We start from the raw sequence: 15,173 nt of genomic DNA, 5'->3' as shown, positions 1-15,173 counted from the left end.
TAAAATGCAGGGTATTTCATTTTTCACTATTGAAAGGCTATCTGTCCCATAGGATGGAATGGGAGTTTATTTATAACATCTTATAAGTATAACTTCCCATTGGGACAAGATATAAAGTTTGAGTTAAGTATGACTGAACTCACAATATGAAAATGCGTCTTTTCATAAAGATGATTTTTATATTGAGTATTTTCTTACTTAGTCATCCTGTATGCCTTTGGTGGTTTGTGGATTGACTGTCTGGCTTTTGAGCGATGGTTGCTGGGGATGTGCATTCACTGTAGACAGCCACTGGGGGGTTTAGATGTGTCCTGCCTTACCTAGATGAGTCTGAGCTGGGGTGGGCTGAATAGACCTGGGTTACATTTAGAGTAGGGGGAGGAGATTTCCTTGCCCCTGATTGGGCTTGGTATGCGTTACACAATGCTGACTCCACTTCCTGCAAGGAAGCTGGACCAGAGAGGACAGAACTGGTTTTGATTGAGCACAGAGCCTCTTTGCCACAAGAGAACTAAGATATAAATATTGGGGCCTAGACCCCAGAACTTTAGAATACTTATGGATTCAAGAGGACACTGTGCCAAGGAGAAGAGCTGGGAAAGCTGAAGGAGAAGTTCTGCCCCGTTGCTGTGTGCTGTCTGGGGTTGGCCTCCAGTGGCTGTTTCTGCCAAGGAGAGGGCAAAGACTTTGCTGTGTATCCTGCTTTAAGAAGATCTCCAAGGGCTTGAAGTAGAGCTTGTCTCCTGTTCTGAAGTCTCAGGGGCACAAATAATTCATCCCCTCTGTCTTCCTGCCCCTAGAACTGCTGTTTCAGCTGCCACAGAGAGAAATGGCAACACCAACGCTGGCGAGTGATGTGGCAACCTGCAAAAATGCCATTGGCACCGCTCGTGAAGTGTGAGATGCACTGTCCCAACTTGCACCGCAGCTCCAATGCCTGCCAACGCTGCACCATATAGACTTCACTGCATGCACCGGAACTGTGGGCACCACTTGTGACACTCACGTTGCACCGCCCCAACTTGCACAGCAGCTCATACCTCACCGTTGCCATTGCTTCATCAGCGCAGAGTTGATACCTGACGTGGGTGACCTCCCAAACCCATCAACCCTGCATCACTGTAAGGAACCGACGCCTCGATGCCATGGTGACGTCACCTCCGGCAACAGTAAGGAACCCACACCTCACCTCCCCTACATTGCAGTAAGGAACCAACGCCTCACCTCCCCTGTGGTCGTATGAAACCAACACCACCCTGCACCAACGAACCATGACTTCTCCAGCGCCGTGCACCATCTTTATTTTTATCATTTGCCAAGGTACTGTTTTTTAGGGTGTATGTGACTCCGGGCTGGACGCCGTGCACCACATGGTCGGCGCAGTACTTTGGGATTTTCATCTGTCACAACGTCATAATAGCTTCAGGTGGAGTTATTTCTTGCTGCAAGCTTTATTTGTGTAAATAATCTATTTTTGGTGATGTTCGAACATATGTATGGGGATTTTTTGTCGTTTTGGTCTTGTTTGGTTTACATGAAGAGTACTAGTACTTATATTTCTAAACTGGTGCTGCGTCCATCTGTAGTGTTATCACTGTATTACTGTGTGTGTGGACAAATACTTTACACACTGCCTCTGAGATAAGCCTGTCTGCTCGTGCCAAGCTTCCAAGAGGGTGAGCAGGGGTTGTCTAACAGCGTAACTCCCTTACTCTGACTAGAAGCAAGGGTCCCTACTTGGACAAAGGTGCAAACCATATCCAACAAGAGACCCCCATTTCTAACAGGAATCATTAAAGTGGCTTCATGATTCTATTTTGATATTCAGTAAGTCAACCTTCCTGCCAATTAACTGTATAGATGTAACTTGCTCTTTCTGAAGTGTAATCACTTCTTTGGTTGATAAAACCACTATCTTTCTGTTCTTTATCCACTGGTACAGGAATCCAATCCCCATTGAAATGGCTATAGTAGCCTTTTTGATTCTTATGAGGAAAAGCGTTTTCTTCCTTCAATGGCTGATTACCAACCTTTGCCCTAACCTTCAGCCTGCCTCCCCGCCTACCAGCCTTTCTAGGATCTCACATGATGTGGAGGAGATCTACTGAATTATGTTTATCTTTTTTTCTCTTCTCAAGTTCATAGCCCTGGAATTCCAAACACTCTGAACTTACTCCCACCATCTCATTTGCTGTTTTGTCCTCAGTGTCCCTTTTGTGAGTCTATTCTTGACCTTCCTATTGCAGATTCCGGTCTACTGTAGCGACACCATTGGAGAGATGGAACAAGATACATGCACTGCAGAGTTCAGTGGGAGATTAGCTGTCAAGTTGTGAAATCGGCAACCGAGTTGAACACGTTGAACACTCAATGAAGTTTCCTCAACTCAGAGAAAATGTTCCCCCTTATAGTTTTATCATCCTGGACCGAGCATGGAAGTGCTCTTATCCTCCTCCTGATTAGTCACCAATGTGAAAGAATTCCAAGGAAAAATATGGAAGTGAGGGGAGTGGGAGCATTATTTTTTCTGCTAAATATTTTATGATGCTAAAGATGAAAAAGTGGTTGTGGTATGGTTTTGGATGTGGGTGATCAGATTCTCTTCTGGGAAAACGGGTGGCGAGGACTTAAGAAAACTGGAAAACCACAAAACGTCTCAGGAAGGGCCTTAGAAAGGAGTGGGATACGATGGGAATAAAAGAGGGCTTGCAAAATAAAATGAAAACAGTTTCTATGAATGTGAAAGTTCTTTTAGCAAAGCATAAAATGAACGTGGTGTAGTCTGTGTTGGAGAAACAGAAGTCTACAGTCCTTTACCTGCAGGAGTCTCATCTTACTGCTGAAAGGAGGCAGAGGTAAGAGGTTCAATTTAACTGGAATCGGGAAATGAACATTTCAATGGCCAAAGCTGTGCTTTGGAAGTACACCCATAATTCTATCGAAAAGCCTCAGGTTCAAGGTAGGATCAATTTGTAAGGTAAATGTGAGAAACCTTAAGGTGGATATAGGTCACCAATGGTCAGGACTTTGCTGAGAAAGTGCTACAGCCCAGTTCAAATTCCACTGAATGTGATCATTATTCTTTGCCTAACATTATTATGAGTGACTTAATGTGACCCTGAAATCCAGTGATATGCATTCAATGTAAGGACCTAGCTCTGAGGGAACTATAAAGACTCAGCAAAACCTCTCAATACGTGGTTTGCATGAGAATTGTAGCCGTGTTGGTTGACTGACAATTTCTTAAACCACACTGATATCCAGGGACTGAGTGTCTAGTGTTTGGCAGAAGCATCTATCTTGTAGGTAGGGCTTTACATACATTGTAAATATACAATAATATCTCACTGTAAAAAACACTGCTTTTTGTCTGCTACTCAATTCCCATCATGTTCCAGTTATGAATGAAAACTTACTTCTGGAGCGGGACAACGTGGAACTGGACAGTTATCTATGGTAGTTAGATCACGCCTTCTAGAGGATGACACTGTCATTTATCTACCGATGGACCAGAATAGTACATTTTGGGTAATCAATAGGTTACATGGCAAAATATTGGTCCTGATTCACAAACCGCACTTTTCAGTAAGTTTACACTTTTAAGTGAGTTTACTACTTTTCTGGATTTACAAACCGCACTTTTATAGTAACTTACACTTTTCTATTAACATACACTTTTGTAGTAAGTCCAGCACCAAACATTTCCAACCATTGGCACTGCATCACCCTCCCATAGAAAATAATAGGGTTAGGGACTTAAAATAAATCCCTACAGGAAATAATTATAAACGAAAATTAATTATTTAAGATTGTGACACATATAAATAAATATACATTAATGTTAAAAAAATATAGAAAGATAGCACTTCTATATATTTATTAACATTGGTTTATTGATATTTGTAACCATTTTAAATAATTTCAGTTAACACTATTTCCTATCGGGTCTTATTTCAAGTCCCCTTTTTCCATTATTTTCTATGGGAGGGTGTAATTTACTCCAAAGTGTAAGTTATTACAAAAGGGCAGTTTGTCACTTCTGAAAAGTAGTAAACTAACTCAAAAATTGCTCTTTTATGTATTGGTTAACATTCATTTATATATTTATTTTTCTATTTTAAAAAATAAATCTTATTTAAATTGAACATTATACCAATGGGGTTTTATTTTTAGTTCCAACCTCCAAGAGTTAGTCAAACCTGCTTGTTAATAATAAAGGATGGTACAGAGGCAGGAATACACAACAAATGCCTAAGGAAGATATTCTCCTCAACCTGAACAGGGTAACAGGGCGTATAGCTCTCGAGGCCTTCACCATACGTGGCAGCAGACAATGCTCAGGCCTTGTAAATGTTAGTCATTTCCTTTACAAGACGGCTACCAAGTTTGCGGGTGAACCTAAAGTCTCCTTCACAAAACTCTACTCTTTTTCGATTGAGCATTTAGGGCCTCATTACGATGGTGGTGGGACGTCAGCCCATTGGTGGCGGTCCCACCGCCATCGGACCCTGCATTACTGCCTGCCTCGTTATGATGACGGGCGATGCTTAGTGTCCAGAGAGACCTACCACCATGGATCCGATGGGCTCAAGTGTAATGCCTACAATGGTGGTGGTGCCTGCTCAGGCACCGCCATAGGTATTACGTTGTCAGATTCCGCCAGCTGTTTCATGGTGGTTTACCCACCATGAAAATGCTGACTGAAAGGGACATTGGGGGCCCACAGCGGGCCCCTCTTCTCCCCTGGCCCTCTGACTTGGGCCCTGGGGGGCACCTATGGTGTCCCACTACATATCCCTGCACCATGTGGCAGGCACCGCATGGTGCCTGCCACATAGTGCAGGGATATGTACAGAGTGTGTCTTTTGTATTGCAGTGTGTGCTGCAGCCCGCAGCACACGGCACAATACAAAAGATACACATTGCGACTGCCTTGAAAGGGGTTGCATTGTGATACCAGTTGCAGGACCGCCGACAGCTAATTGGGCCGTCCCATTTCCAAAGGGATGGCAGCCGGAAATAAGTCCGACCACCATCCTACTCAGGTCCTTAGTGTGTGTTGGGACCATGAGCCATTATATGAAAAGAGAATGCCCAAATAACAAAATGTGTTAACTCTCACAATCGGAGTACCCCTGATATAAAAGGTTCTGTATTTTATTTTGGTTCTTGAGTCACATAACATTGTGAATGTTTTAGTATTGTTAATCCTTAGTTTGCAGCTTCCATCAAATCAGCAAATGTGTCCTTCAGTCCCTGCAGACCAACGGGGGGGCCTTAACATTAGCACTGTGTCTACGGCATACAACAACACAGGAACAAAACGTCTGGCAACAATAGGTGCGTTGGCCTGCAGAGCCTTAAGGGCATCATCGACCCCAGTCATAAAGAGGAAAAATACAAATGGGGCCAGGAAGCAACCCTGTCTAATTCCCCTCCTGATTTTAAACAATGTAGAACATTCTCCATTGGGGCCATAGCTGAACTTAGCAGACACATTCTCTAACTATTCGGGACAAAAAGGTACAATATTCTCGGGGCCCCAAGTGAGAGCAATGCATGCCAAAACATCAAGTGCTCAACCAGATCAAAGGCGCTACTGAGGTCGGCAAAACAAAGGGAGCTTGACTTGGCCTTGGTATATTTCCCGATGAGCAAATTCAAGTTCACACATTGCTCCACTGTCCCCAACCCCCTCCTGAATCCATACTGGTGCTCCGAAGGCACCCTTGCGTCATGTTGCAAGGGTGCCTCCATTGTAGGGATGATTGTCTTTGTGCAGGAAGGGACACCTTTCTGCACAAAAACAATAATTGATGGCATTTTCCTCTTTCTATGTGCATAGAAAGAGGAAAAAAACAAGGAGAAATACAAGTGTCAGTCATTAAAACTTTATTTGAGTTATTACAACCATAAAAGTATACACTATACATTTATAAACTTTATAAAAACACGAGTTAAAATTTATACAAGTGTTTCAGTATTTCTCCTCATTGCACCACTCCTATGCATGAGGAGGCATAGGATTCGGCGCATTCCCAGCTTTACAAAACTTTGTAAATCTGGGAATGTGTCAGGTTCCATGGATGTTGTGTTGGAACAACCACAGGACCAGGCACGGAATGCCACTTTCACGCAGAGTAATGGGTGAAAGTGATCCATATCGACAAGGCCATGAAATTTCACGTAGGGGGACTTTACGTGTCCTGGTAAATATGGGCAGACACACTGTGCCTCCGGTGCATCAAAAAAGTGACGCACTAATGGCGCAATGGCCTTGTAAATGAGACCAGGAATGTCTCAGGCTCCATGGATGTTGTGTAGGAACACCCACAACACCACCCATGGAACTCCCCTTTCAGCAGAGTAATGCATGAGTGGGGCCCATATTTACAAGGCCATGAAAAGTGATTCAGGGTGACTATGTGGGCTTGTAAAAATAGGCAGGAACACTGCTCCATCGGTGTGTCAAAAAAAGTGACGCACCAGCGGCGCAATGGCCTTGTAAATGAGCCCATGATCTTTTTTTCCCCACCCATGTCAGACACTTTTTCTTCCCCGCCCAGTGGCCTTATAATGCAGTCAATATTCGCCAACGCCAACTCAAGGGTCATCTCCTGCATATGGCAAAAACTACACATTATCAGCTCTCTAATAGCCAAAAAGGGCCTTGTGTCCTTAGGGCAACCTGTATTTTGATTTTCTACTGATGATATACCTGTTTTGGGGTTCTTGGGCTTGATAGGTTTGTCCGCCTTCTTTTTCTTCTTTGACACGCGCCTGGATAACGTTTTGCTGCTCTGGTGTGATGATGAGGAGGAGGCGGCCGAGGACATAGATTCATTCTCACTTTCCAGGATCTCTACAATTTTAGTAAATTAGAATTTTTAGAGTAGGGCATAATTTTAGTTTGGATCAAACATTTTATTTGCTTTTTTCACACCAATAAAATATTATGTAGAAGACAGGTTAGCATTTGAAATAATACACACTGATAAAGAACCATCACACAACTAACCCATCAGAAATTGGCAACTATATTAGCAACACACCTCCACCTTAAATAGTACATTATGGTGCTGTAAAAGCATCAGGGCTGTGATCAAGAAGTACTGTTATGCTGTTTCTATCCTGACCAGAATCTCTGGGGCTGAGCAGGGCAACCTGCGGTCTTGTAAACGGTGCATCTGTCCATTCCTCCCTGCCACTTGCCAAAGGATGGGCAGCCTGCATTCTGCCACTCTGTGGAATGTCAAATTTGGCAAATAAATAGCCCAGCTCTACAAGAAAGTGTGCGCTATGACCGTCCTCCCAACCATCCAAATCGCCCAACAAGGCAACCTTAGTGACTAATGGGAGGTTTTGACCTAGTAACACCATCTAGCTGGGTGTCTTTTCTATATAAGTATGTAGTACAAGGCAACCTTAGTGACTAATGGGAGGTTTTGACCTAGTAACACCATCTAGCTGGGTGTCTTTTCTATATAAGTATGTAGTATCAACAGGACACCGCCAGATAATGTACAAGAACAATCCCACCATGTTACTACATCTCCAGCAGGCGGCTGACAGAGATCTGCCAAACCCAGAAGGGATGGGTAATTTACTTAATGTAAGTTTTTAAATGGTATGAGTCAGAGACTGGAAGAAATTTGCAGCATCGGGGGGGGGGGCATTTTTGCCTCAAGCCATTCGTTCCCATCTAGGACTCCAAGGTCCCCCTCCCACTTTCCTATAAAGCTTGGGAATGGGTTGGGTGCATTAATGATTAGGGTCTTTTTAAAGCCCCCTCCTTCCCAATGTCCTACATTATAAGTTTGGCCTCCAGGGAGTGGAACACGGAACTACACTCAACCCAGCCACGAGGAGTCTGTCCAAGGTGTGCCTGAGCTGCAGGAATCTAAAAAAACTGCCTCTTAGCTGTTAACTGTTCAAAGGATTGTATGTGGTCAGCATCCCAGGTGTCTCCAAGACTGGAGACACCAATTAGGTCCCAAGTGTTAAAGCCTGTAATGCCATCACCTCTTAAATGTGCCATGCCATGGTTGGGCCTGTGTGCTTACCCTTCCCTGCCAACCAATGTGTTTAATTGCCATTTTCCAGCACTCAAGTGGGATTTTCGTAATTGCAGTCTAAGCATGAGAGTCCGGGCGCCTTAGAGTGAGGTGTATATGTCTTGTGGTGGTAGGAGAAATAGTTCCAGATATATTACTGTATATTACAGAAGAGCCAATTGTGAATGGGAAATAACTGGGAAGCCAAAAAAATTGGACGTTTGGGATCCCAACCCACTCTCAAATGACCCGCCTGCCCACAGAAATTGTGTCAGCAAAATTTGCTGTGTGTCAAATAATTGTTGGGGTAGTAAGTGTGGGATGTTTTGTGCAATGTAAAGGATACGGGAAAAGGCAATCATTTTGAAAAAGGCACCTTTACCCATAATAGTGAGTGGAAGCTTAGCTTAGTTATTGAGGTCCCTCTGATGTCCACTCAACAGTGGGGTTATGTTGAAGGGAGCAGGGTCATGGGTCAGTGTTATCTTCATGCCAAGGTATTTCAGATAGGTAGGAGCCATTGTTCATTTCCCTTTATAGGGGATTTGAAGGGGACTCAGTCCAGAGGCATGTGGGTCAATTCTCCCCAATTTACCCTGACACTGAAGCATCTTTATTCACCTTTAACATATGGAAAACTCTTGGGAGTCCTCAGGTCGCTGTAGAAATAAGAGGAGGTCATCTGCATATGAGGAGATCCTATCCTCAAAAGCTCCCACCAACCTGGAATGCCAGAGGCTGGCATCCCACCTAATCCACTCTGCAAGAGGTTCAGCAACTAAGGTGAAAATGAGCAGAGAGAGCGGACATCCCTGGCACATACCATGGGGTATGCAGAATGGGGCTGAAAGAGCCCGGTTCACTCGGACCTTGGCTCGTGAATGGGAAGAAGTACAGGACCTTTACAAACCCACAAAAGCATCGACCAAATCCTATCCTCCTCAGCACTGCAACCATGAAGGGCAAGTGGATATTATCAAAAGCCTTCTGGAAATCTAATGAAAGTAACACTGTTTCACCCTACAGTCTGTGAGTCTGTGTTAGTGCTATTGAAACATTGGAAGGCATTGCCTGGTACTTCTGCCAGGCATGAAGCCATTTTGGTAAGTAATTAATTAGGGCACAGATTTTTCCAACCAACCTGTTTGCTAAAGCTTTTGGCTTTTATGTTATTAAACAACATTGGTTTATATGAGGCACAGTGGGGTGCCAGCGGGGTGCCATAGGCTTAAGGATAACGACATTACTAGTGCTGCATAAGGCGTAGGAAGGAAAGTTCAACCTTTGACCCACCCCTGATCGTGTGACATAAGAGGGTGTGCAGTAACACGTGATAAAAACCTTTTATAAGATTCTACTGGGATGCCGACTGGGCAAGGTGTTTTGCCTCTCGACATGACTATGATGGCCCGTTGGGGTTCAGTGTCGGTGAAGGGTAGGTCCTCATCAGCACCTCAGGTCTGAAGCACTGGGATAAGAAGATCAGGAATTATTGGGCGCTCCTGTTCCATCTGGGGTGGCATTTGACCACACAATTTCTTCAATTATCAAGCATTTGTTGTCAGCAAGATTGTCTTAAAATAGTGAACAAATTAAAGTGGACAGACAGTATAGTGAAACTGGGAATGCAAATACAAATACAATACAAATACAAAACAATACAAAGCTTAATACAAACTCATTGATGATGACATCTTTATACCAAGACAATAGAATGTTCATGCCCTGGTCTAGGTTTCCTCTCATTAGATGCTTATTTTAGTTAGTTTTTCCCTCTTCTACAAGCTTGACTGATCAATGCATACTGTGGATGGAATAACGAAAGATCTTGCAGTGGTAACAATAAATCAAGCAGACGTCTAAGAGTTGTGGCAGTCCAAGTCCATGCACCACAACGAAGTGACTCCAGGTTAAATATCCACACTCTAATATGGTACACCACACTCATTAATTCCAAAAGTGAACAGTAGCATAGACATGTAGGTAGACATGAAGCTACGGATGGTCAATGACAGATATTACACTTCCGAAAAAACAAACAATTGAGATAGTACATCATTTTTATCGTCAGGTTTCAAATACACCATCCATTGTACAATTGATTTGTGAATGCTAGTCCTGGGGGTTGAATTGCCAGAAGGCTAATGTCATAGGGTGTATGTTTGTAGCTGAGAGTTGGGAAGGGGAGTGCTATTCCCTTTAAGATGCAGTAGCATGCTGAACATGATATGAAAGGATGTGGTATACCAATTGGCAATTGGTATTTATCGGTTGGGTCAAAACTGCCCAATAGTAAGAAAGGAGAATTGAATGACTACAGGCTGTTAACTCATCTGAAATGAGTTTATGGCATCCTTCAATAGAAAAATGTGTTTCCAGGGATTTAGGGGCCATTATCTCACATAGGAAGTTGGGTGCTATGTCCGGATGGGCTAATAATATCTGTGCCCCCACAGATTTAAACAGTATGGAAAATACCATCAGAGCAGGTGCTCCTGTGTAAGTGACATCTTAAAAGGAGGGTTGAATGCTGTGCCTGAATTTTCCTGCACTGGTTAACAACTTCTGCCCCCTCATAAATTTAGCTAGTAGGAAAAGTATTATAGGAGCTAGTTCGTCTTAACAACAAGTCTCCTCTAGAAATATTTCTAATATTAGCTGTAATATCAAGGTTTAAAATCTAAACTATTAGATACCGATTGGAGACAGTACATCGAAGGGCTCGATTTGTAGTTACTGCAAGAAACATGGGCTACTGATAGTGCACATAGGTTCAACTTCAGGAGTTAGTACGTCATGGTTCAGATCACACACACTGGCCTCCAGTGGCCTGATTGACTGAGCAAACACCTGTCTCTCTTGCTCTAGCAAATAGATTTGTATGGGTTATCCAATCATATTGGGACTGAGGACTGTGTCCAGCACAAAGAAAATGTGTCTCCTAATTAATACCTATAATTCAAAGAATCCCCTACTCTTCAAAGTTTGGATAACATCTGTGATAAAATGTCTGTCATGAGCAGGTGTTCAGGAGGATGTTTGGATGTTTATCTCTACAGTCTGGCAATACTCCAGAAAATAACCAAGCAAGAAGGAGAAAAATTGGAGACCCAAAACACTTTTTAGCTGAGCAGGTCAAACAACAGGTGAAGAGCAGAGAGAAAAAACAGGAACTGGCGAGAGTGGAGCATCCACTGAATCCAGTGAATGCGCAATGATTAAGGAATAATTGTTACGCAACTGGACTTCAGAATGGAAACACCTTTTATAGCAGAAAACATGACATGAGCTATTTTACAAGAGACTCAGCAACTTTGGATTGGTTGTAAAATGTTATATAAAACAATATATTTGCAATGTGTAATAATAAATATCAAGAAACTAGGCTATCTATTGATGTCAGTATATTTGATTCCATACGTATTTTGCTAAGCAATGAAAAGATGAAATTCTTCTTATCTGCATGCTGCATTTTCCAGGAGCCGCCATTAAGAAGCAACCGCCCCATAATTCCCATGCAGCCTGAAGCTGACACGCGCTGGAGGAATAAAAAAATAGCTCTTCCCAAGAGCACGCCATGTCCTCAAGCCGACTGAGGAGCTTCCCAGCTTCAGACTCCTTGAAGGAGCCGCTGAGGGCCAGCCCATATGAATTCATGGGGTAATAAGGAAATCCTTACACTGACTCTGTGAACTGGGACTCTGCTGACCTGGCCACAGTGCATGTGCTTTGACCATTAAAACATGTAGAAATCGGCTGTATCCTTAACTGGCATATTTAACTTACATGTAAGTCCATATTATATGCTACAAAGTCTACCAAGGGCCTGTAAGTTAAATGTTACTAGTGGGCTGCAGTACATTTTGATGTACAAAAAGGGGTGGTGATGGATGGAGCATCTGAACCAATCAAACACTCACACCCAGTCAAAAGATCTGGGTTTGATCCATCACCGTTCTTTAGCCCACTCTGCCACCCCAGTTCAGACATGGCTATATGCAAATCAGTCTGACCCTGTGCTTCATGTGAACAGTCCAGCCCGAACTGCCAAGCCATGCCTTCCCTGGACCGGAAACAAGCTTCCGAGGACCAGTTTCTGGCATTCCAGCCATCTTCAGCCCGGCTTGCTTGAATCCAGTGGCAAAGTGAGCAAGGGACTCACGTCTGAGCATACCCTGCCACACTTATGGCGGCAAAAAGCGGTACAAAAAGGGGTGGTGATGGACGGAGCATCTGAACCAATCAAACACTCACACCCAGTCAAAAGATCTGGGTTTGATCCATCACCGTTCTTAAGCCCACTCTGCCACCCCAGCTCAGACATGGCTATATGCAAATCAGTCTGACCCTGTGCCTCATGGGAACAGTCCAGCCCGAACTGCCAAGTCATGCCTTCCCTGGACCGGAAACAAGCTTCCGAGGACCGGTTTCTGGCATTCCAGCCGTCTTCAGACCAGCTTGCTTGAATTCAGTGGTAAAGTGAGCAAGGGACTCACGTCTGAGCATACCCTGCCACACTTATGGCGGCCAAAAGCGGTACAAAAAGAGGTGGGGATGAACGGAGCATCTGAACCAATCAAACACTCACACCCAGTCAAAAGATCTGGGTTTGATCCATCACCGTTCTTTAGCCCACTCTGCCACCCCTACGTCAATCACCACCCCTTTTTGTACTGCAGTACATTTTGAGCCATAACTAGTGAACTGCAATTTCGACGTGTCAAAATGACCCCTTTAAATGGCCTTAAACCTTCCCTTGAAATGTTAATAAGTTACTACTAAGTAACCCTTAATGCCAATTACGTCAGTATGCAAGGTATTAAAAAGTTGGACTTAGCTGTTCCTTAGGAAAGCATTAGGAGTTAATGTTAAGATTAAATATTATTGCCTCTGACTAGAACCAGCTTACAAGTTGATTCTTAGACTTTTAAAATATTCATTACAAGTGCAATTCATGAGTAAAGTTGGATTTGTACTAAATATTTTACAAAAGCTTCTTTGTATAGTCATCTTTTTCCTGTCTAAAGCCTCTAGAAGGCCATTTGCATGAGCTTCTAACTGTCATGAGGAGATGCATAGCTTATTTATGGGGCGTGAACTTACTCCCAGAGCTCAGATGACGGCCTTGGGTGTGGGGAGGTATCCTGTTCCCCTGACAAGTTGGCCATCTGGGCTGTGCCCAGGAGCCTGATTATCTTCAAAGAGGCCCATCCTGTCACAGGCAAATGTACCTAACTCCTGGGCTTGCCCTCTCTTTTGTTCTGCTAGTCAGTCAGGCCCCAATCTCTGTGGGAGAGGATCTGCCCTAAGAACGGCTTTGAGTGACCACAAAGGAGGAGTTGCCCATTTCTCCTGGCCACACCTGAAAGGTGGGTACAGGAGTTCTGTAAATGTAATGTAAATTGATACTTGTATAGCGCACTACTCACCCGCAAGGGTCTCAATGTGCTTGTACGAATCCTGCTGTGGAACCCATCCTGGAGGTGGAGGCCAGGCATCCTTAGCGTTGTGGGGGCCGTTGTGGAAATTAAGCAAGCTATTGCCCAGAGTTGCGGAGTGGGACTCTATGATTGGAATAGGCACTGAGGCGAGAATTATCAGGTCCTTGAAATTTTGAGCCCAAGACCCGCCGAGGCGGGGAATTGAACCCTGGTCCCGGGCCAGACCTCTGCATCAGGGACTGCTGCTCTAACCATTGAGCCACACTTCTCCACTTCTGCAGAAAGAACAAAGGTTCTGCCATTTTGGTTTTAGGTAGAGAGGGACACTGTGGGGATTGTTCGCAGTAGGGCACCCAGAAACTGCTGCCAAAGTGGGTAGGGTTACCTCTGGGAATTTCTTCCCTCCTGATAGGGAGGAACCAGAAGACACTCCTACACACAGACTAATTTCCAAGCATAAATGTGGCCCCTCTGGACACCTGCTTCAGATCACTACAGACCGCTAGAAGACTGAAGGACTATAGTTGCTGCTGAGACCTGTCAGGAGAACCCTAAGGGCTGTATCTTTTACCCCTTGTAAGCAGGACTAGGAATTGGACTCCAAGGGTCCGCTGACTTTCCTCCTGTAAAACTACTGGGATACAAAAACTGCAAGAAGCTCACTTTCATGGAAGATCCCAGTTGACCAGTTTCAATTGGACCTGCTTTGGACACTGTTGGTGGTTTCTGTTGGAGTGAATCTTGAAGCCCTGTTCCTGAAGTCCTGGAACCCTTGGATGTTGTCAAAGTTTACTCTTTCTACCCAAACCTAAAAGCTGAGACTTTGAAACCGTTTGGTAAATTATGGCCTGGAGAACTGCCATAAGACCACAAGAAAACTGCCCAAGAAAACCCCTGAAGGTGCATCACCAGTGGACCTTACTTTACTGCAGCTCCTGCTATGTTCCCTGCATCAGAAAATCTGATTCAGCAGGCCCGACCGACCGGCATCTGACGACTTTAAACACTCTTCAGCTACAGTCTGCAGCCTTGTCTTGCTGAGGAGAATCGACTTCCAGAAAAGAGTCCAAGTCTGAAGGTAGAAATCTCCATGGGGTCCAACGTTGAGCAGAATTTGATCACCTTTGCCAGCATGCTGGATGCGAACTCTGGACTTTTCCTATACTGAAATATTCCCGCCTTCATTGAACGCTTCACTGAGGAACCATACATCGTCAGTATGTTGTAGACAAGTCTGTACTCTGATACAGCCTGCAGCCTTGCCCTGCTGAGGGCTCCATCTTCTTGAAAATTTTATATGAGTGAAAGTAACTTTTCAACTCGGGCCATCCTGGTCTCGTATCCGGCCCATGCTCCATAATGGTTAGCCTCAAACCTTACACTTAGCCCAGTCTAGTGTGACTAGTTGCTGGCAGTTGGCACTTGGTGCTTTTTAGCACTATTTTTAATTAAAACTTTAGAAATTCATATCTCTGCTTCTCCTTGTTTTTTTGTCATTTCAGTGTCATTTTGAACATTAAAATACTTCCCATTTTTAAAAATGGGTGTGAGATTTAATGATTGTCTTATGTTTTCAAATGTTTAACTGTTTTGATACTGCTAAATGCTGTACACATTTTCTTAAGTCAAGCTTGTATGCCCTGTGCAATAGCTATCAGGGTTTGAGCTCAGTTTTAGA

The 15,173-nt window shown here is 43.9% G+C and overlaps 1 protein-coding gene across 1 annotated transcript in view; it reads right to left on the bottom strand.

Moving 5' to 3' along the window:
- Positions 1-15,173, bottom strand: part of PRG4 (proteoglycan 4) — a 486,064-nt gene that overhangs the window by 130,017 nt on the left and 340,874 nt on the right. Inside the window, exon 17 of the mRNA XM_086956081.1 lies at positions 6,719-6,862. Coding sequence (XP_086812207.1) covers positions 6,719-6,862 — 144 coding nt within the window. The remainder of the gene's footprint in view (positions 1-6,718; positions 6,863-15,173) is intronic.

The sequence above is a fragment of the Lissotriton vulgaris genome, chromosome 1_1, assembly GCF_964263255.1.
Source record: "Lissotriton vulgaris chromosome 1_1, aLisVul1.2, whole genome shotgun sequence".
Lineage (NCBI taxonomy): Eukaryota > Metazoa > Chordata > Amphibia > Caudata > Salamandridae > Lissotriton > Lissotriton vulgaris.
This window is presented reverse-complemented; position numbering and strand designations above follow the sequence as displayed.